Source organism: Liolophura sinensis, chromosome 6 (genome assembly GCF_032854445.1).
Source record: "Liolophura sinensis isolate JHLJ2023 chromosome 6, CUHK_Ljap_v2, whole genome shotgun sequence".
Lineage (NCBI taxonomy): Eukaryota > Metazoa > Mollusca > Polyplacophora > Chitonida > Chitonidae > Liolophura > Liolophura sinensis.
In genome coordinates, this window is record NC_088300.1 from 28,617,840 (window position 1) to 28,641,113 (window position 23,274).

General features: G+C 38.1%; 1 protein-coding gene across 2 annotated transcripts in view; it reads right to left on the minus strand.

Annotated features, from left to right (window-relative positions):
* Window positions 1–1,019: 1,019 nt before the first annotated feature.
* Window positions 1,020–23,274, minus strand: part of LOC135467841 (TBC1 domain family member 12-like) — a 37,765-nt gene continuing 15,510 nt past the window's right edge. For both annotated transcript variants that reach the window (XM_064745730.1, XM_064745731.1), the window contains exons 2-12: window positions 16,408–16,641; window positions 10,423–10,505; window positions 9,822–9,939; window positions 9,282–9,388; window positions 8,451–8,537; window positions 7,805–7,899; window positions 7,322–7,393; window positions 6,608–6,736; window positions 5,586–5,695; window positions 4,430–4,533; window positions 1,020–3,466 (exon numbers count right to left, since the gene is read on the minus strand). In XM_064745730.1, the coding sequence (XP_064601800.1) occupies window positions 3,276–3,466; window positions 4,430–4,533; window positions 5,586–5,695; window positions 6,608–6,736; window positions 7,322–7,393; window positions 7,805–7,899; window positions 8,451–8,537; window positions 9,282–9,388; window positions 9,822–9,939; window positions 10,423–10,505; window positions 16,408–16,641 (1,330 nt within the window). In that variant the 3' untranslated portion in view covers window positions 1,020–3,275. The remainder of the gene's footprint in view (window positions 3,467–4,429; window positions 4,534–5,585; window positions 5,696–6,607; window positions 6,737–7,321; window positions 7,394–7,804; window positions 7,900–8,450; window positions 8,538–9,281; window positions 9,389–9,821; window positions 9,940–10,422; window positions 10,506–16,407; window positions 16,642–23,274) is intronic.

Sequence of the window (23,274 nt, forward strand, 5' to 3'; positions counted from 1 at the left end):
GATGTACTGCTTGATTGAAATTGAAAATAGACTTGTATTGTTCCTTTACAACAGAAAATAGACAACAGAAGTAAATGTGGTATTGCACTCTTCAAACTTTATTATATCCGATAAAATGAAATGTTTGAACAATGACCGAGAAAATAGTTGTATACAGCTAAATAAATATCTGATATTGGTTAGCTTAATAAAGTAATACTCTGTTCTACATGAATATGTTTACTTCTGTACAAAAAAAATCACGCACAGGTACAATTCTACGGGATACAACATCATTCGACATAACATAAAGTAGGGCTGCGCCGAAGCTAGTGCCAGTTACATGCAACTATAATTAATATGAGCAATTTCATTCTCCTCATTTTGCATATTTAGAAGGCAGACAAAATTGTCCCCACCCCCTCCCCCCAAGATGTTAAAAACCTCTGACTGGGCAGAACCTGAATCTCATTAGGATGAGGAACGAGCCTCAGATCTTAAGAAGGTACGTAAAGTGTACTACTGTAAAACCAGCATCGTAACTGTCACGCTTGTGGTGCCATTAACTGTATCAACAATCAGCCTAGTGCCAGCATGTGATTACAGAGCTAATTTTTTGAGCTCATATTTCTAGAATCCAAATGGATTCTTATAACTTGGAAATCCAATTTTAGATTCCTATGTATTCAAGTTGCTCTTCAATCTCTTTTCTCAAAAGAAATATGAGATAAAATGAAAGCTGTAGCATACCTACTTAATTCTTCTGACAGGCATAGTTCTTACTAATTTTTAAATAATCAATTATTTTTCTGTATATTTTTTTGAATGTTCCATTTTGTGAATTCAGACAGATTCCCGTACCTTTGAACACTTTAGGGAAATATTTTAGGAATTGGACTACTGAATTCTCATTGAAGACTGAGAATTGAATTTTGTCAGTCACACCACTGTTTTTGCATAACTTAAAAAATACCCATTTTAAAGTATCTTGTTAACTAGTTTCACACTATTGCATAAATTAAGACACTGCATGAAAATGTACCGAGAATGAATTACACTTGTCTCGAATAGCCTATACACAAGCTCTTGCATCCTGCAAACTAACATGAACACTGAACCCTGCGGGAATTAAGCTCCCAATCAATACATAAAACAGATGTAAAATATACCAGATATACATGTATTGTAACATTAAAATTTTTCTGTATGACTTGACCAGATTTAATTAGCTTCAATGGAGAAAGGCATCTTTCTAGAAAAAAAACCCCAACAAACTACAAATTACACATGAAACTCATCACAGAACAAAATGACAATTTAGATCTGGCTAGATCAGATAGCAAAATGTCAATTACGGAAGAATATCATATCCCGGTAGCTGAAAATAATAAATAAGTCTGCAGCTGTAGGAGTAGACAATTTGATCACTGCAGCTGCATCAGCAGGCAACATGCATTTAAGGGGCAGACACGGCACCTGTATTAAGGTCTGTAACACAGCACGGATTAAGTATTTAGCCTGTACACTCCATACAGGTGCTACTGGCCTACATCAAAGTATTACAAATCAGGCAATAAGCTGTCAGATACAGATAACATGTTAACATGACCACATCTAAGTAAAAGAATGGGTGGTTTCTTGTGGAGAAAAACACAGACTGAGGGGGACAGTTTCCACGGTCTGGACACTTGACTGGTGTTGTGCAAGCATCAAGGCTTCACATAGACAAACTAGGTTTCATCTCCAATAATGTCAGTCTTGCTACGGAAATTACAAACGCCATGCACAGAATGTTCAATATAAAAACTGTACACAGCAAATAGACAAAACATCGTACCTGCAGAAAACATTGTTACTTGGGTTGTTTTTACTATCAGACTATGTCTGTCCCTTCAAGTCTGATGAGATGTATACAATTATGTGTAAGTGAAGGTGTTCGGAGGCTTCGCACATGTACACATAGTATGTGCACAGCTGAGCCATTCGTCACACACACCAACAGCCTGGCAAAATACCAGGGCAACAGTTATCAAAATATGTACCAGGAAATGTTTCTGATAAAATTCATATTAGAGAAAATAATCCCATCTCTTTCTATAGTAAGAATGTATGTAAATCAAATGAAGTTTTTAGAATACAGATTATAAATTTGATCCACATGCGGCCATAAATGGAGCCATTCACTGTACATATTTACAAGGACCTTTATTAGTCTATATATACAATATTATACAGGGCTCTGAACAGCTATACTGACATGTGACCCAACCAGATATGTTAACACACAAAGTACAACTTAACAAAACGATATACTCATCAACATTGAGGACATAGTAAACATGTATGTATTCCATGCTACAGTACATGTAACAGAAAAAAAAAAAGAATCAATCAACGTGATGACAAAAACAGAACACTTAATATAAAGAGAGGAAACTTGGATATTCAACATAGTGATAAATCAGATTCAATTCTCACCACTTGATTGGCTTACCACAATTCTGCATCACAGTATATATTATCTTGCATTCTATTTTATGTTTAAAACAGTAAGCGATTTCATCAACGTTATGATCTAAGCCAGGAAAAGCCTTTCAAATACAGGCTGTGATAAAAGCTGGTCTGCATTATTACACACTATAGTTCTGGAGAGGTGTAACATACACAGGACTGTACGGGATATTATCTGAGGGTTACATGTCAAGCAGCACTATAAACCACACTAGAATGACATCGACAAGACGTATGATGTTTTGAACAAGATTTTTTTTTTCAGCCCAAGCGACAAAGATCACCATTTACATCTGTCTTGTCTTTGCTTAACCGCTGTAACCCCTGTCTCCATAAGCAGTCCTCAAACATTACTAGTTGTTACTGACCACACCGGCTATAAGCTGCATGTACATGTACTAGGGTGGGCACTTCAGCATGCTGTTGGAATGTATGGCCTCTACCTTATCTGAGCTCAACACCCAGGCTGGATAATTTTCTGCAAGTCCCGCATGAAGTTCTCTCCTTCCTTCAAATCCGCCACTTTTGCAATGCAGATCTGCAAACAGTAAATCTTTCTTTACGATATCTGTCCCAGGCAAAATTCGAAAGTCCAGAACACCTTTTAAGGCATATCGTTACCAAGTAAATTATGACGGTGCTAGTGGGCAGGGCAGGGCTTGGTGGGTCAGCACGGCTCCGTCACATGGCAGCTTCCCGCTCAGGTCATCGTGACATCACAACCCAGAGTTCTGAGATCACAGATACATGGTATTAACATATTTCAGTTTTACACTCTACGGTTGTCAAGATTCTTTGGAATCCCGGAAACTGGACAAAACCTGGGTGAATCTCTTCTTGTCAATTGTCATTTTGATGCAGTCTATACACTTGAACAGAGTCTCTCCAGAGATCATCTCTGGTAACTTGGTCATGAACTGAGCCAAGTGGATGAAGTCCATCTGTAACAGTATGTCTTCATACATCTTCAATATGCCTGCAAAATTAAAGAATACTCATCAGTAATGGAATAATATATTTGATTTTACGGCATACTCAAGAATTTTTCACTTCATATATAGTGGTGGTCAGTTTTATGGGTGTAGAAAAGCACCCAGGTACACCACTTATCTCTGACAAACTACTGATGGACTTTCCCACATGTGACCTGCACTCTACTGCTGACATGTGATCTTCAACAAACAGACTATACAACGACCACATGTCAACCACTTATTGCCACCATGAACAATTGGCGGCGAAATCCAAAAAAATTGCACAAGGCCTGAATTAATTATTTATTTATTGATTTGATTGGTGTTTTATGCAGTACTCAAGAATATTTCCAGCATTATGGTGGGAGGAAACTGGGCCCGGGGTAGCCCACAACCATTTGCAGGCGGACCTTTTTATGTGTGACCTGAAAGACAGCATGAGCTGGACTTGAATTCACAGCAACCGCATTGTTGAGAAGGTCCTGGGTCATTTCACAGCGCTGGTGTACTAACCACCTAGGCCACGAAGGCCCCAAGCCTGAATTGACAATGATGTGTAACAAATGTTGGCTAAGATACCTTATTACATGGAATACTTTGATTCATACAATTAATGAATTCAAGAAGAAAAAAAGTGTAATTTTTGTTGGGCTCTACACTAGATTTGGCAAATTCCAGAGTACATACTTTTCATTTGCCAGTGGTGAAAAATATAAAGAATGATGACTGCATTAGTATCAAATGAAATAAGTTCTAATTTTTCAATTCTATTTGTGTATTCATTGAGGACTTCAAGATTAATATATGTACATAATATCTATGTCAAAACACATCAGGTGAAGAGACATTAAGACCAAAGGTCATCTTGACTCTGACTGAGTGCAAGTGCTCTCAGCGGAAATAACAGCCTCCACAGGAATGTCTGGCTGGGGTGCATGTCCGTGAGGGAAAAACAATAGGCTTACCTAGAGCAGTCCTGAACAGGAACTCCTCCCCATCCCTGCAGAAGACATCCCACACACGACAGGCCACATCCAGGGGCAGAGACTTGCTGAACAGGGTGAACATCCTGCCAGGAAATAATAACACAACATGAGTATGAACCTGGACAGTAGGTCTGGCTACACATGCACACAGTCTTAAGTGTTATAACCAAGGGTTAGCCAGGAATGACTGTAATTCCAGGATTACAGTAAACCAGGGTGTCCTCATGAACTGTTATCACCATTATCACCATTAACCACTTAACTTTGACGTTTGTCTAGCAACAGAAAATCTTCATGGAAATTCATCCTTTACAGAAAACTTTTAAATTAATACGGATTTATCTTCAGCTAATAGCTATCAGATCTCTGTCTTAACAGTATACACTAGCTTTTGAAACCCAGGTCTGCAGATCACAAAGCTGTCTTGGACTTCAGTCCGACTTAACATATGGCATTATTCCTGAACTTAGGGCTTGAATTTAATTCCTAATTTTTTATTTTGTCGTGAAAAACTAGGAAAACTCTGAGTATTAGCGTAATAATTACTAAGCTAAATCACCATTTAAGTGCAGTAAACTATTCTCAAGTTGAAACTAAGCTTATCTAAAGTCTAAGACATCTTCATGATCCTGAGAACTGGAGACAATGCCTGATTCAACACGCCATTTTTGACTAAAGGCTTTGATGACTTTGACAAACCTTGATTTTATACACCCTTTGGGGTTAACCTTTTATAACATTTGCCTTACATAATAATAATACATAAAATTTAATTTAAAGTTTAACTCCTATATTCTGAAGTAAGGGTTTAAATCACATTTCAAATTTTGACCCAACAACCTGCGGATGGTCGTGGGTTTCCCCTGAGTTCTGCCTGGTTTCCCCCACCACAATGCTGGCCGCCGTCGTATAAGTGAAATATTCTTGAGTACAGCATAAAACACCAATAAAATAAATAAATAAACAAATCAAATTTTGACACCTTGCTGTGTGGAATATGTCCCATGGTGCCAGGTTTATCAGGCAATGTTGTCACTCTGGTTACAAGTATTCCAAGTCTAAAATCCTCCATGAGGAGGACCTTTTTCAGAAGTGCCAAGATATTCCCAAGCACAGATGTACATCTCATACATACCAGTCAATGACGTATACCTCCGGCGTCAGAGAGAGTTGAACAAAATGCTGATGTAACCTTGGCATGTTCTCCTTGAAAAATTCTTCAAATGTTTGAAAGTAAGACTTCATCTGAAAACCAAAATAAAAAAATCTTTTTCATTACACAGTCATCATAATGCAATCTTAAACATAACACAAGCCTGGAAGCAAACATCTAATCAACTTTAAACCAGACATGATATTGTATTCCCAAAGAGGAGCCCTCATCCCACTTTTCATTAGGTTAATTTGCCATGTTTTAACTTTGTTGTTCAGATATTTTGAAAGAAAATATTTGTTTGCAGCATTACCAAATCTGTGGCCCCCCAAAACATGGAATATGACAAATAGAAGGAAACCAATTTGAATTTACCATTGTGAGAGAAAAAAAAGCTTTCACTGTCTGTACACAGGTTAGTGGGTGAGAAGAACTCATAAATTCAACTGCACTTCTTTAAATTAAAAAAAAAACAAAAAACACTTCAATACAATTCGTCAACAATGACTATCTAAATTCAAGCTGCCTATACAGTATTTGGAATAAAAAAAAGGCTCAGTCAGAATAATCTGACTGGAGAAGACAGATGAATAATGGGTAGGCCAACTGTAGAAAAAAAAAAACAAGACAGATGCAGATTCCATAATTTTCCTGAATCTGAACTGTAGACACAGGAGAAGACTTTAAGCCTGATGTGCAAATGGAAGTCTGTGAATCCCAAGCTGAAGCCGCAGAGGCAGAAATCAAATGAAGACTCCATCTGGTCCATACCCAATAATCAAACCTTTGCTTTTTTGTCACAAGCAATCCAATGTAATTTAAGCAGCCATAAGGGCCCCAATGAAGTCTGCCTAGATTGGATGAGAGGAAAAATCCTAGCAGCCACAATATTCCTGAATTGTTTCCCTTTCTGTTAGAAAGAAAGGACGCAACAGTTGTTCAAGGCAATCTCTCACTTGATAGCTGCCAAATTTTTTTTTGGGAGGCTTAGGAGTTTCACTCACCAAACTCTCATCCATTCTGAAGAAAGCCACTTGGCAAGGTTTGTTCAGTAAATTGGCGAAACAAATGAAGGCATCAGCAACGTCCATATTCAAAAGTAAGACAGCTGCTATGAAAGACATACCCTGGACCTGTAGAAAGAAAGCAACAAAAAAAATCACAATGTGTACCGAGACCAGGTGATGATGGCAATTTATAAATTAAATATCAGGAACTCCTAGTGAAATTACTGAACAACCAGATGAATTCTATGGGCAATGGCATGCTTCACCTGACCAAATAATGACAATTCCTGCATTAAGCAGGGACATGTCGTAGTAGGATATTCAGCCAATTTACATGTTAAGCATTTACATCAACAACAGCAACAGCCTATACTGAAGGACAACCCCAAACTGGTGCTCTGCCAGGGTGCTGACGTAAAGCTGCAGCTGAAGGAGTTAGATCTGGATAAGAATACACAACTTCACTGATCAAAGGCGTGGCAGTCACTATAAGCATAGGCGCCAGCAAAGGGCCCTAGCGTGTGGTTTAAGCTATGTCTCAATAACATTATTAATAAACTCAGTCTATCAGTTTAAAGTAATGAAGACTTAAATGTATAAATCAATACTGGTTTAGTACTGGCATCAACTAAGAACAAGAGGCCATGAAATTTTCATATAATGATGTGATCTGTGAAGAGATATTACTATTGGTAAATAAAGACAACTTACATAACCAACATCGGGGCGGTAGCACGCATATGCCCCTAGGAGACTATGAAGGAGTTCAGAGTAAGGTCCACCCTGCAAACACGATGAAATGAATGAATGAATGATTATTGTTATACAGTGACATAGAAACATGAAATATCTCGGTGACAAGGAAAATTAAAAATGACAAGATATGATCATAAACCTATACACTCATTATTATTTTTTTTTCTCACCACTTATCCTATGACATAAAAATTATGATACCAGAAATAAAACTCAAGCACACTGTTTATGCATATTTAAAGCCTTGTAACTTTAGAATAGACAGGATATCGAATAGGGATGTAGTTCATGTAACGCAAAATCCTTCATCTCAACTTCAATTCGGATTGACTGTTGAGCACAAGTCTACTTGTCAATCTGGCTCTGAACATGTTTTCCCCATACATGAATTTCACACCTAGGACAGAGACACACTTATTCGACATAAAAAAGACTCACCTTCTGGAATATACACAGCTGTGGGAATGTTCTGGCTACATCCAGTTTGATCAATTCTACACTGGCCTCTTTACTGGACGGAGGTTCAGACGAACCTGACAGACAGACAATAACAGTAAGAAAACCGTGAGGCACATCACATGCTGCTTTGTTTGTTGGTGGAAAAGATGTTAGTTATTCCTTGGTAGAGTGTAGCAATAATATACTCCAACAATACAATATGAGTTTCTGTATTATCAGTGACTGGATCTCTTCCTTGTCTCATGGAGTGACAAAAATGTTTGTGACTAACCAAACTTAGTCTTTCCAAGTAAACTACTGTAATTCTTCACCCTTTCCGCATGTTTGCAAGGTGTTTATTCAAGCATATGCGGAGGGGATTATAGAGTGTAGAGTGATAAAGTTTCACTTGTTGAGTAACCCTCAAAGTGGCAAACCCCACCATTTTAGTTTTGTCTCCAAAATCCAAGTGAAAAGGTGCACAAATCATGCTGAAAGTTGCTCTTTCATATGCAAAAAGGTTGAAGAATTAGGGTGGTAGAAGTGTTTTTCTCAAGAGTGAAACATTCTATCACTTTTAATAATCACACAAGCATGTTTCAAGTTGTGTGAAATCTTATGACTGTCAGCTGAATGTATAGCTCACTCTCTGATGGTCCGCTGGGCTCTCCTGGCTCCACATCAAATAGATTCATTTTGTCTTTGGCTCGGCTTAGACAGATCTCATACAATTCTGAAACATGATGGAATGAATGAGGCATATTGCACATGAATACTTTCAGGGCAATAGCTTAAACATCATAGAACAACACAACAGCTTATTTTATTGAAAATGATGGAAACATATTGCATAATGAAGTTTGAACACCATGAATACTTTCAGAGCGATAGCTTAAACACAGAATATCATGGAACAACAAAAGAGTTAAACTGACTGAAAATAATGGAAACATATTGCACAATGAATTTTGAATGCCATCAAAGAAAAAAATAACTGAACTTATTGGAAATTGCCAATTTTGTAAGTACATGTAACTTGTTCTTGGTTGAAAGGTGTACAAGTTTGATCATATTTATTTATTTCTTATCTGACTAGATCTTTTACACCAGATTCCTAAATATTTCACTACTATGACAGGAATGAGGTTTGCAGATGTAAAAAATTGGGCATAGCCAGGGGCCAGTTTCATGAAGCTCACTTAGCTAAGTTTGCCCTTGACTACCATGACAACATAGAGATGTTGTAGAGATATAAAGTACACTTCGCAAGGAGCAACTTAACACTAAGTATGCTTCATGAAACCGGCCTCATGAGGCATACACCACAATTCAGCTGGCACGCAATAAATTTAGCTATGTAATGTACAAGGCTAGAGGTTTTATGTGCATCCACATGGTAACACTTGCTGTATTACAGTCACATTTTGGTCAGATCATAAAACCCCCACAGGACCCCAACAGACAGTGGACCATATACCTGATGTAATGTTGAGGTCATTCCCTATGGCTAACTTCCACACTTTGCCCCGAACATTAGGAGGTAACCCTAACCACCATAGATCACGCGTCTTCTTATTGTTATGCCTGCAAAAAAGGCAAAGACAGAACATCATAGCATGACCATATTACATACAGAGAAATGCAGAAGAAACAAAATCAATATATGGACGGTAATTGACCTAAAATCTTGTCCATGACTAAACTGCTCGTTACCTAATCTCGAGTGTTTTATCGTCACCGTACAAGGGATTTATGAGGTTTGGTTGGATGGAAGGATGATGCCCTAGTGGAAAAACTTTGTTTCATAACACAAGAAAATATTTTGTGACATGTACATGTATCTGCCTGTAAAAATAAACTTTGTCTTGTGCAAAAGTTATTGCCATTTGCCATAATATTATCTTTAATATCTTCAGATTCCACAGCAAAGTACATGTACAAATACACTCAAACATTCAAAACAAAACATGCACAGTATTTTGAAAACTATTCTACTTAACTTTAAATGAACACTTACATATTTTCCCAGTTAGGAAGGACTTCATGGCTCCAGAACTTTGCACAGGCCACCCTTTGGTCCTCCTGTTTTAGCTGCTGTTGTAGTTGTTTCTTCTTCTGTCGCAACTCTTTGAGTTCTGAATACAATTAAAAAGTACATGATGTTAGGAGCAAACAGTATACTTGTTTATTTTTTTAGAGACAAATACAGGGAACTGCTGAAAACATTAAATAGGCAAAATAGTAAACTTGATAGATTTTTCAAGGAAATCAATGTTTAATTTTGCCCCCCCCCCCAAAATCCTGAATGCTTTCTCATTTCAAGTAGCACTTTCACAAAATTACAGATTTTGACACATAATAGTACATATCCAGATGAAAACAACAATCACTGTCTACAAGGAAAATCTCCCACATTACAGAGGCCCGTAAATGTGCAGGTAATTTACACAAACGCTAGCATAAAGCTATACACTTTAAATATACACATACAGCTTCAGTAGAAAAGGTCATGAGTGAATAGATCATGTAACATTAACAATTAGTCCTGAAGCAAGCCACCATATTCACACATAATATCCTTGTGAATTGCGTGCAGAATTAACTTGTGAGAGCCTGACCTTTCTTTTTGGCAGCTTCGACCATGGCTTCATACTCCTGTCTGTGCCTCAGCTCCTCCTCTGGTGACTTGGAGGGAAGGTTCCTAATAGACATAAAAATATATGCACTGTTACTGGGGGAAGATTCCTAACACACACAAAAATATACACTCACTTGTTGGGGGAAGGTTCCTAACACACACAAAAATATACACCCACTTATTGGGGGAAGATTCCCAACACACACAAAAATATACACCCACTTATTGGGGGAAGATTCCTAACACACACAAAAATATACATCCACTTATTGGGGGGAGGTTCCTAACACACACAAAAATATACACCCACTTACTGGGGGAAGATTCCTAACACACACAAAAATATACACCCACTTGTTGGGGGAAGGTTCCTAACACACACAAAAATATACATCCACTTATTGGGGGGAGGTTCCTAACACACAAAATGTACACCCACTTATTAAGGGAAGATTCCAAACACACACAAAAATATATGCCCACTCACTGATGGGAGGTTCCTAACATATGCAAAAGTATATACACGCTTACTGATGGGAGGTTCCTAAAACACACAAAAATATACGCACACATATTGAGGGAAGGTTCCTACAACACAGAAAAATATATGCATGCTTACTGAGAGGAGGTTCCTAAAACTAAAAAAAATATACGCACACATATGAAGGACTTCACTACCTACATGTAGTTTACGTCATGCTGTTCAAAATTCATAATTCCAGATTATAAAACCACTGTTCATTGCAAAATGGTTTTACCTAAGGCCAAGGTGTAACCCGCTAGTGCTGGATTCTGACATGCAACCTCAATAGTAGTGAAAGACTACTGAAATACCTTACAGCAGAGATTTTGAGTTGATTTGATTGTTGTTTAACGCCATATTCAAGAATTTTGCACTTACATGTATATGACATTGCTTAGTTTTATGTGTGAAACAGGAGTGCCCTGGTAAACCACAGACCTTAGGAAAGTAGTTCTTACTGTCACCAAGGCCTCACAAGCACTGTGGGGCTACAAAGTCCTAGTACATGGTAGTGCAGAGAAGGTGAAACATGTCAATCTGGATTTCACCTACAGTATCATTAGCAAAATATGTACATGTACATCAGACAATAGCAGCAATAACACTGGAAATATAAACACGGGTTCAACTAATAACAGAAAGGCAAATATATACATATATATAGTGGAGTCTGAAGCAGTATGGCCGATACGGCTATGGTTTTATCACTTCATCAAAACAGGTAATTGAAAAAATACAAGGAAGAAAAATACAACAAATCCTAAGTCGAACTAATTTAATGTAGACTGTTGTAGTGTAGACTGTTCAGCACAAGAAACTAAAATGGATCTGTGTGAAGAATAACAACCCCATAAAACGATTTCTGGGCACCTCCAGCTGTCTAGCATCCGAAAGCTTCAGGGGAGTAGGCAGAGCTGGGATAGTGCATGGATAGAGCACAGATAGCTATACCACTTTCAAATTACTTCCAATGTGCCTGATAAATAAAGCTTGTGTGTAAACTTCTTGAAGATTTGCTCTGGTCATGATTTACTCAACTTTGTGTATTTTATTTAATTTGTTTATTTATTTGATTTGTGTTTTACTCCACACTCAATATTTCACTTATACAATGGCGGCAAACATTATGGTGGGAGGAAACCAAGCAGAGCCCAAGAGAAACTCACGAATATCCGTAGGCTGCTTGTAGAACTTCCCACTTAATGATGGAGAGGACGCCAGCATGAGCTGGACTTGAACTCACACCAAGTACATTGGTGAGAGGTTCCTGGGTCATTGTGCCCAAGGCCCCTTGCATATTTTAAAACTATTAGATCTACTTTGACTGTCCTTGCATTTACAGTGTATATTTAACACACATGTACAGTGACATACATGTATACTCCACAGCCCTGACAGGACATTGACCCTATATATGCCAAGGGAGTGATATAAAGATGGGTTAATATGACAAGACATACACATGTGTGTCATGTGACAATGATAAAAGAATCTAAAGCACTTTCTGTGATCAAAGTAACCACAGAACTCATAATGAATGGGAAATGCTTCATGTTTTCTAAAATGACTTAGATTCCATTGCTGTCCTGCTAGTGCATGCACACCAATTTGCACTCCCATGCAGAAGCTGACAGACTATGGTCTAATGCTATTCCTCCATGTTTACCATTAATCAAGAGATCAATTGGAGTGGTTTTTGTATTGATCAGCATACCTGGACATAGGTGCACAGACATAAACAGAGTCTTGTACTGGCTGTGTTATGACTACCGGAGAGCTGATAGCCTCACAACGAACCACTGCTAGCACGCCTAAGGAATGAGGTCCACGTGACAATGTGCCATATTGGCTGGAGCTAAATAGCCACAATGGAATCCCTCATTTTCTTCGGGAAGCAGTCATAAAACGTCTGCCTGGCTGCTAACATTGCTCAGTGCAGCAGTACAGGTAGGCCCCATATCTAGCCCACTCCACTAGCACTAATCAATAAACACGCCTGTGACGACCAGTCAATGCCCATAATATCCCTCATCTCCTGTCAGCCCAGAACATCTTCACATCGTAGTCACCTTTTTTTACCATGCAGGGAAGACCTTCAAACCATCAGAATCTACAGCTAAGTGTTTTCCACGGGTAATATGCCCCAGGAAATGTCTCCTCTGATACTAGTTCCTGTGTTTTTTTTGAGAGCACACTTACATGGCCTCTCCAGAAGACTTATGTGTGGTAGACAACACAGAATCAATCCTAGCAATATGTGCACATATACATGTAAACATCTGCTGTAACATACATGTTTACAAATTTCCTGGTTAGTGCACACATGTACACAAGCCTGGATCAAATTCAAACTTCTAATATTAATCAAATAAACATTTCAATATCCTCTAAATTATGCAACATGGAAATAATTAAAGTAGAGAAGGATTCTACATTCTCCTAGTCTGTGTACGCACATCTTGATCAAATTCAAATTTGAACACTGTTCAAATAAATATTCCAACATAATTTAAATGATAAAACAAGGAAGTAATTCAAGTCTGGGATGATTCTATTTTCACAATAAAAGACACAAACGCAGTAATACACAAACCATTCTAATCTGGATGCATCTGCGGCGACATAAAAAGTCTCATCACAATCCCAATGTCATTTATTTTCATCTCTATGAAGACTGTCTTCGCTCATTTTGTTTAAATATCCCACCTCAGCTGATGGTGCAGGTGAAAATTAAATTTCAACTTGTTACTCATTACCACGTATAATAAGTTTAAATTCAGGTGTTCACAAGAAAGCTGAGAAGATCTATGTGAAGTTTTCTATTTCAAGAACAGTCAACATTTGTTACAGCCTGTATAAACATGTAACAAAAAGTAACCACACTGACAGGGAGACAAACTGCAAGTCTACAGGCTGCATGAAATAAAAGCTACAGATTCTGGTGAAAGTGATGCAATGCTATTGTTGACTTTCTTACAGGTGAAGTTATACATGTAGATATATACTCACTGAGTATATAATACATGTATGTTATCCCAATCTTAACAAGTAGGATCTGAAGTCAGAATCTGCAATATTGTTAATGCAAGACAGGCAATTTCTTGAGAAGATGAAACCACTAAATCATATGACCCTGTATATGATCTACAAGTACGTCTATGATTATCAGCCCGAAAATGTTTCACCATAAGTACTCCATGTACCATGGTCACTGATCCAGCATTAGTCTATTATTCAACACGACTATGCTTAGAGACAGATCATTCGGTTATTGGATGCTCTCAATTCAAGATAAATCAGTTTCCTTCAAACAAATCAAATCTCCTGGAGAGTTTAGTGATCACGCCTGGTTTGTTCATGATCATAATTACGCTCAACTCCCAAGAGCCGCGTTTCCTGGCTCCGCCTAAAACCCATCATCAGAAGCCTAAAACAAAGCTCTTATTTCATACGGGCGAGCTTAAGAGATGTATAAACAGCTGGATTTCCGTCCATGTTTACTGCAGATCAACATGCCTCTTGAGGCAACATTGCCATGTTGGAGGTTATTACTCAGATTGAGTGATGGCAATGACCACACCCCTCTGACAAGCTATCTGCAAAGGCCCTGTCCCCTCAACACACCAGCCCCTTAATACTGTAAGCAGTAATTAGATGCGATTCTGCCGGTAGTGCACTGATGTAATCCATTACAATAGGCCAGCTTAAATATCTGGGCTTACTATCTGGATCCAGACACAAACATTATTGGTTTCTCCACAAGAGATAGGGCAGATCAATGCCTGTGTTACATATGATCACTGGCGCCATCCTGTGTCCTCACCCACAAAATCACACTGCATCAGACAGCACTATGCCATTGGTCCTAGATATACACACGTATGCCGTAAATACGAATATGAGGCAAGCCACAGCAATATCTTGTACAGGTGTGAACCGTGTGGATATCATCCAACAACTACAGAAGCTGATTGCAAAAGAAGGTCACTAGCAATACCCTGAAGGGGTTTGTTAAATCCATAAGTAAAATGTTCGTACTTACGATCAAACAATCTACACAGAGCAGCGCAATTTATAAATGGCATTTCCTTATGCAGGAAATCAAGAGACTACTGGTACGCTGGGCTTCAGATTGCAGAGAAATGTGCACTTACCCAAAGATACAGGGTACGCTAACTAAACTGTTACCCATCAGAGTGTTTTATTCAACTTAGAAATGTGCTTTGATCTTTATTTGGAAGGTAGAATGATATCCTACTGGAAAAATGTAAATTTCAGCGCCAAAAATAATAATTTGTGACATTTATTTGCTTCTTGAACAGCAATTTTGGGTTGTTTTCTATACACATCCTCATTTTAAATGACCAGTGCTGTGTGTACCCCATATAGTTGTGATGCACACATTATCACTACAGACAAGAAGGAAAAACTTCGTTTAAAATTAAAAGAATGATGTAGGTTAAAATCTAAAATTAAAACTCAAGACATTCAGTGTAAATACAGCTGAGAGTAGTCAGCAGGCACAGACCTGTGTAATACCCTGTTCAACAGCAGGTTGACTTCCTGTCTGAGGTAAATGTAGTGTAATGGGAAGATGTCAAGGTCAGCCATATTTAGAATTAACATCACAAAATGCACAATACATCACATGTTTGCCCACATGAGCTTGTCGGGACAATGTAGAGGCCAAATAACCAGTAACCAGGTGGAAAAAAAAAAAGAAAAAGCCCAGGAGAATGCCTGCACACAACGTGGTGTGACGGAGCTCATTCTACCTCATCTTTACACCCAGCATCTCCATTTAGATTCTTCTGAGGCAAACTACATGTACGTCGTTTCGTCTTTTTCTAAAATTGCGTGACATTTCTTTAAGAGCCACACGTCAGAAAGTTTAAAGGCAGAAATAGGCAAGCGATACAGTACGAGGCCTGTATACAGTGAGCTCATCCATTGTAGACTGTGTGCTGAGAGACAGGTCTGTGTTGGTGGGGCTGTATCACAGAGACACCAGTGTTAGGATAATTACACTCGACTTCTCCCCACTCCACACAACACCTGACATTTACCCACAGAGCAGAGATCAAACACAGAGTGAGAAAAAAGTACATTTAGTTCTGAAGCAAAAAACATAGGGAAATATCTGTCTGAACAAATCTCGACAACTTGCACCTTCTACTCTCTTCCTTCACTCTCAGGTATTATGTCAACCGTATCATTGTGTTACAATCGCCAAGTTCAAGCGATGACATATGAACTCTTAACACCTTCAAAAGGTGTTTTTATTTTCGCTGTTGATTAATCCTAGATTTACATATGATGGCAGTCAGTTTCATGAGTGGAGGACAACAGTGCTCTGGGGAAAACCACTGGAAAGTAACAAAAGTAGCTGCTGTAATGGCAGGTGATTTACATGAATCTGGATATTCAACCAAAAACACTTACATTGGGCGGTTTTCAAGAATTAAGGCAGTTGTGGAAAGAACCTCGATGTCTTGCTTTTTGGTTCGGCCATAGTTTTCTGTGGTGTTTGTTTTCTGTTTGGCCTGATAATCTTCCAAAACTTGGTTTGCATCTTTCTTCTCCGACTCTTTGGGTGGGATTCGACCAAACAACTTCCAGCCTGGAGCGCTCTGATATGCAGCATTCACATCTTTGGGCTTCCGTGAAAACAAGTTTCTACAAAGAGACAAGGACAGGGAATATGTTCAAACTGTTTGTTTACAGTTTCTTACACTGAGCATGTGAGTCAAGTTAAAATGAACCTACATCATCGTACAGTTTGCATGCAAGCCTACTTGAACATAACATGAACAAGCTACCATTGCTGATGTTGATCACTAATAGATATTTTGACTATTTTACAATATAAATACACAGTTGACCACATGGGCCGACACTACCATCAGTTTTGTTGTGACAACATTCCTAAAACGATCATGATGATCATGAACATGCCACATGTGTATTTTAATACGTAATTTGGCTGCCAGATAGTCTGAACCTTGTTTTAATCTGATGACAAATCTGAGATGAAACAAAACAACCTATACTATATCTACCTGTAAATGTGTGTATGATACATGATTGTCAGTTCTAACAGGTACATGTACATGCAGTCAGACATGGTGTACACACAGTCACTCTGGAGTACATCCAGAGGCTACAGTACACATAGTGGCTATACAGGTGTGCACACAACAGCCAATATATACACACCCTGATTTACACATACATGTACATTTATTTATTTAATAAAGGTGTTTTACATCGAACTCAAAGAGTATTTCACTTATATAACCATATACATGTACAGTACATGCACAGTGCACTCACAGTGTGTAAGTGTGCACATACCATCTACATGTACACACGTGGTATTGTGGTTCATGGAAAATGCTGCTTGACACTCACACCAGGAACATGCCCATCCAGATCCATAGGTCAACCAGAATAAATAGAACCCCACAAAATTCCTAAATCTACATGTATTATTAGCCGATAGGAAATGTAAAACTAAACCTGCCATGCACACAGTACAATTCAAACATGTGCATGTATGTAGATGTGGATGAACCGTTTAGAAGCATGACCGAGCTGTGAAAGTGTTCATCATCATGGAAACATCAATAGCCCTTGTGTGTAGATTGTACAATTAAGCTATTGGTTTATACAAGAGCTGTTTATGGGTTGTTTACCTTATTCTCTGGAGCCTAAATGAAAACTGCAGTGCCACACATATGCTTTGTAAACATGAGTATGACAGTGAGAGATAAAGTATCTCCTAAACCATCAATGCACCAAGCTATATTTATGTGGAGTATATGGTACATGTATATACTATAACACAGAAAAATGGACTGACACCCTGGCAAATCCAAGGGTTTTATAGCTTCGGGCTATGCATTTACAAATGTATGTATTCATGTACCGTACTGTACAAGTTTATCCTTAAAGGATATTGAAGGTCCCTCATGATAATGCCGTTCTGATGAATACTGCAAAAGTTAACATAAGAGGTAAAGAAACATTCAGAATGCAGAAAAAAAGTAAATAAAGAGCATATGAGACACTCAATGTAAAGGCCTGCTTGGAGAAAGGATTGAAACTGCATGTACATAATAGCAAATGTTGTGACAACCAAGGCCTATAGACAGATGTACATGCAAGCTTCACTGAGCTGGAAAACAGTATCTTTCACGGTTCTGACGAATAGACTGGAATGTTGTCTGTAGTTGTTTGCATTTTTCGTCTTGCTCTCTCAGTACACATTAATCAGTGAAGAAATCAGAAATAATAAAGACACACATCCCTCTAACCTGAGGTTTATACATATACCTGAGCTGAACAAATTGGTTAACTCTCAGAAAAAAAATACTCTGTGTAATAAGCTGAATATTGTCAACTCTGGCATAAAGAAAAACCAACTAGTGCTGAAAAACATCATGAAGCTGTATTTGAATTGGAAATCTAATTACTAGCACTTTTTTGTTTAATGAAGACAGGGGAATTTAGCCCATGGCCAAAATTAATGTAGTCATGCACACAAACAGTGGAATGTTTAAACAGAATGCTTGTATTCACCTCCAACTACATGTATGCAGTACAGTTAAAGATGCTAGACATGTCGTCTTGCATTCAGCCATAATTACAACACCCACTTCATCTGTTCTACTTAATTCATCCCATCATAGAGAGATTAACCTTCTCATCAAATATGACAAAGGGGCACTCATCCCTTACTGCCGAGATTGCGATTTATATGCCAACAGCACTCTGGTGAATATGGCACATCATGTACATGTATATATAGCTACCAAATTAAATGTATAAGGAAAGAGGCAAAAGACACTGAAAATAAAAAAAAAAACATGTACACGTAGTGTACCTACAAGTGTATGTAATAACCAGTTCAAACACTACAACAAAGGACACCATAGTATGAAACACTTCCCAATAAAAGTGACTTTTGGTGCTCACACTTTTTCCAGAAAGAAATATCACTCTACATCTCCCAAAAATGCAAAATACCCTTTCAAGGTAAGTAACACTCTCAGAATGAGGAAAAATGAGTACTTTAGTCATGGTCTCATGGATGAAATGCCAAATACATATACAGTATTAGATGTATGCTATGTATGTACGCGTACACTGTCTTCTGGTTGTACATGTATACACATTAACCTGTACATCCTGCAGAACGCATGATGGCAGGAAGCATTTATCCCAAAGAGACAGGCTACTGGCCAGTGAACTTGTACTAGCTGGTCACATACTATATTATAGTAAAAGGTCACAGTGGACCTTTCCTGACCACACAAGCCTCAGGTGATAAGTCGCTGATAATGTACATGTACCTAAAACAATTCAACAGCAATCTCATCTCAAGTGGTCAGTTGTCAGCCAGCTCTCAAACCAATGGTTACACTGTTGTCAGCCAGCTCTCATGCCAATGGTTACACTAAAGGCTGACTGTCAAATCAAAATAAAGTTAATGATAAACCACCATGGCCTCTGTGTTTGCTCATTCACTGGTCAGCTAGAGGAAAATTACATGACCCTGGCTAACCACCTTGTCAAAGCCATGGACACTGATTCACATTAGTTCCCAAGGCAACAAATTGAATATCTGAGCTTTTCAGTTGTACAAGTGGAACTGATTGATCTGCCCCACACCACACATGTAGGTGGTGACACTCTGGCCAGGGGAGATCACTGAAAGTACTGCGATAAAAAATCACTCAAAAACTGGATTTTTAAAGAAAAATACAGGTGACAAATTGTTTGTTTATTTTTTTCATGCTGACACATACATTTTTTTATATAGGATGTACATGTAAATCATACCGTTTAAGACACATTCCTTAGCTAAATCTCAGAATCTGGCAAATGAATCAGTCATGGACGAAATTTTAGGTCACATACATGTACAGTAGCTGCACACCTCAGCTGGTTTTAACAGTAAAATCTGTGAACTCACTTTAGCATTACATCTAAAATTGACAATTTTACACATTACACACACAAAAAGCTTGTGCATGCATAATTAATTCCCACTTTCATCAATTGCAGTGTTTGTGTACTGCAGATACTGTATGTTTTATGAGCACACATACACAGATAATTGTGATGTAATAAAGGGAAGAATTAATGAGTTCACAGCTTTGGGTCGTCTTGATACAGGAGTTTTATGGGAAGGAGTTTTACAAGTTCCCTACTGAGTAAACAACCAGGCCCTGTTCCAACTCACTCTTTATCACTTTCATACATGTACACATTTATGAGTTACAGCCCTTAGATAAATCTTGGGAGTTTTGTTTTCCTTGATCATCAGGAAATATCTGTATGTGCTGCCTGGGAATATTGATTCCAGAAACCTGGTGACTAATGTACACATGCAAGCCAATACAGATTCATGCATTCCACTCTTGTTAAGCCTTCAGTCCACCTGCCTACATGTACATGCAGTTCAGGTGAGACGTACTGGCTAAGAAGGCTTTATTTATACCAGGTGGAACAACATTGTTTGGTACAGCAGAATACGTATCACACAACTGCTGATTATACACACCTGTATTTTGAATGACATTTTAATTATCTTCTACTGATTCAAAGGATTGTAATCACAAACGTAAGATGATTAAAGACAATGCTCAACAGTAATACAGAACTACCAAGGTCAAAAGGAGTGTTACACTGTGACACAAAAACCTATACTGGCCTATTACATGTAGTTTGACAGGTTAAATACATGTATACTAATATGAATGTCAACAAACCTGTTCCAATTAGTTGCGGTCCAGAGAGGTGGAGAAGATTGTGCATGATTATTATCATGACAGAGCATTACATTTTTTTCGTTTCATGATCTGCCTTTATCACATACATGTATGTTAACTAAATATTTCTCCATAAGCCATATAAAGTCCTTCATAATTGTCCAAAGTGGAGGTGTTAATAACTGCATAGCTATTCACTTGTTTCAAATTTGTTCACTTGTTACAAAGAAAATACCCTCATGGTCACACTGATCAATCCACTTGCATGTTCTCAACACCTTCGTGTATCCAAATTGCTACGGTTACATGTGCATCCAAAATGCTACTGTTACATGTGCATCCAAATTGCTACTGTTACATGGTTACATGTGCCTGCTGTTGTTACTGTTGCTGAGGTAATCTGAAATGCAAAGACTAACCATAAACTTTACGCTGTAACTAAACCTTAAATGTCAAACTATGACCATAAAAAGCAAGAGCATAAACATGAATTGCACACCTAAGGTGTTTCACACATACACAATGAAGGAGGAATCTGTTCAACATCACCGCTTTGCCATTACTACATGTACCTTCACCTTCAAGTGATGCAGGGGGTCAGAGGTTATGTACATATAACACTCCCATTTAAACTATGGTAAGTTGTACAGCTGAAGTGTTGTGTGAGATGGAGTATGGAGGTGGCAGACATTTCACTGTCCATAGATGACAGATCAATGTAATCTCAAACCCTGCTTGACCCCCACCCCTAGCTAATTAATCATGCTGATATCTGGCCAAAACAAGATTAACTTTTTCCACACTTACATGAACTGCATGATAAAATCAATGGGAGGCTTGTTCATGTCTATGTACTTACAATGCTCTGGACTACACGTCATACAAAATGAAGTAACAACAAGAATTGACTTTTTTTGATGTGCATTCAAATGAATATAGGAGTGCATAGTTGCTTTTGGAGTTATACATCATAACATGTATATCCCGATCAATACTGTTCCTAAATCAGAAGAGAGCAACACCTTTGCTCAAATCTTCCCAATTCCAAATCAAATGTGCAAAATGAAGTACTACATGTATATATGTATTTACACCATTTTTTGAAGTCCCTAAAACCTGTCTGACCCAATTTGAGTGAACTCTTGAAGTACTCTGCTCTTTGGTCAGACAGTACATCCAAACTGCGCCATGTATATTGACGCATAAGAAGCCCAAGTGTGTGATTTGGAAACCCCATGATCTTTTGTCATGTGAGCTTAACTTATCAGCCAAATCAAATTAAGGTGAAAAGGTTATGGTGAAAAGAATATCTGTTACCTCCAACATTCAGGTAACGATACATGTATGATATGTACAGATTTGTGTACATTTGTGCATACATATCAGATACATATACATGTACGTGATACAATATAAATTACACATATTACTTTATCTCAAATTTACACGTATTTTTTTTACACAGACACATGTACTGATCAAATACAAATACATGTCTGAAAGTTGATTTTTCACCGCCCCCAAATATTTACAGTGGATGGGCTAGTGTCATGCAGAAGTAAAAAAAAAAAAAAAAAAAAAAACACTTGTAACAGAGTGGTTACTGTGGAATGCAGAAATGCTAAAAGATGAAGTACATGTACATGTAATTCTACAATGTGCAATACTATGCTGTCACATTATATCCAGTTATGTTCGTGTATGTTCCAGCATTCCATCTACACTCACTAACTGGTAAGATGGCTTTATTATCTATACATGTGACTATTATAACCTGGCTACAGTCAGGTCACTGGGGGGTAGAGATTAATGTGGGCTAGCCTCAGGTGCAAAGTCCTCAGGATTAAAACGTTAAGAGTCTCATGTTAGAGAGGCATGGACGTGAAACAGTCTTAACACTGCTTGTGGCTTTAAGATTAGAATCATATAGTGGAAAACAACATAGCCAAACATGCAGCACTCAAGAAAGAAGACAACTGCAGCCTGTGGCACATCATTTCCCTTATTCTTGTAATCTCCAGGAATGCACTTGTATGCATGCATGTACCCTCGTGAGCAGAGGAATAGCCTAGCACTTAAATAAATGTATTATGTCTTCTTGCTTTTCACATCATTATCTATTGCTAAAAAAGGGAAACGTACTGTACAATGTACAAAGAAAAAGTGTAATGACACATGATTTATTTATTTATTTTATTTATTTGATTGGTGTTTTACGCCGTACTTAAGAATATTTTACTTATACTACAGCGGCCACCGGGCAGAGCCCAGGGGAAACCCCAACCATCCGCAGGTTGCTGACAACACCTTCCTACGTACGGCCGGAGAGGAATCCAGCATGAGCTGTACTTGAACTCACAGCGACCCCATTGGTGAGAAGCTCCTGGGTCATTACGCTGTGCTAGTGCACTAACCAAATGAGCCACGGAGGCCCCAATGGCACACAAAGAAAGGATAATAAAAAAGGTAATGACAAAAATATTGCTAACTGACATTATCAAATATTTTTCAGGATATTGGATATTTTTCAAAC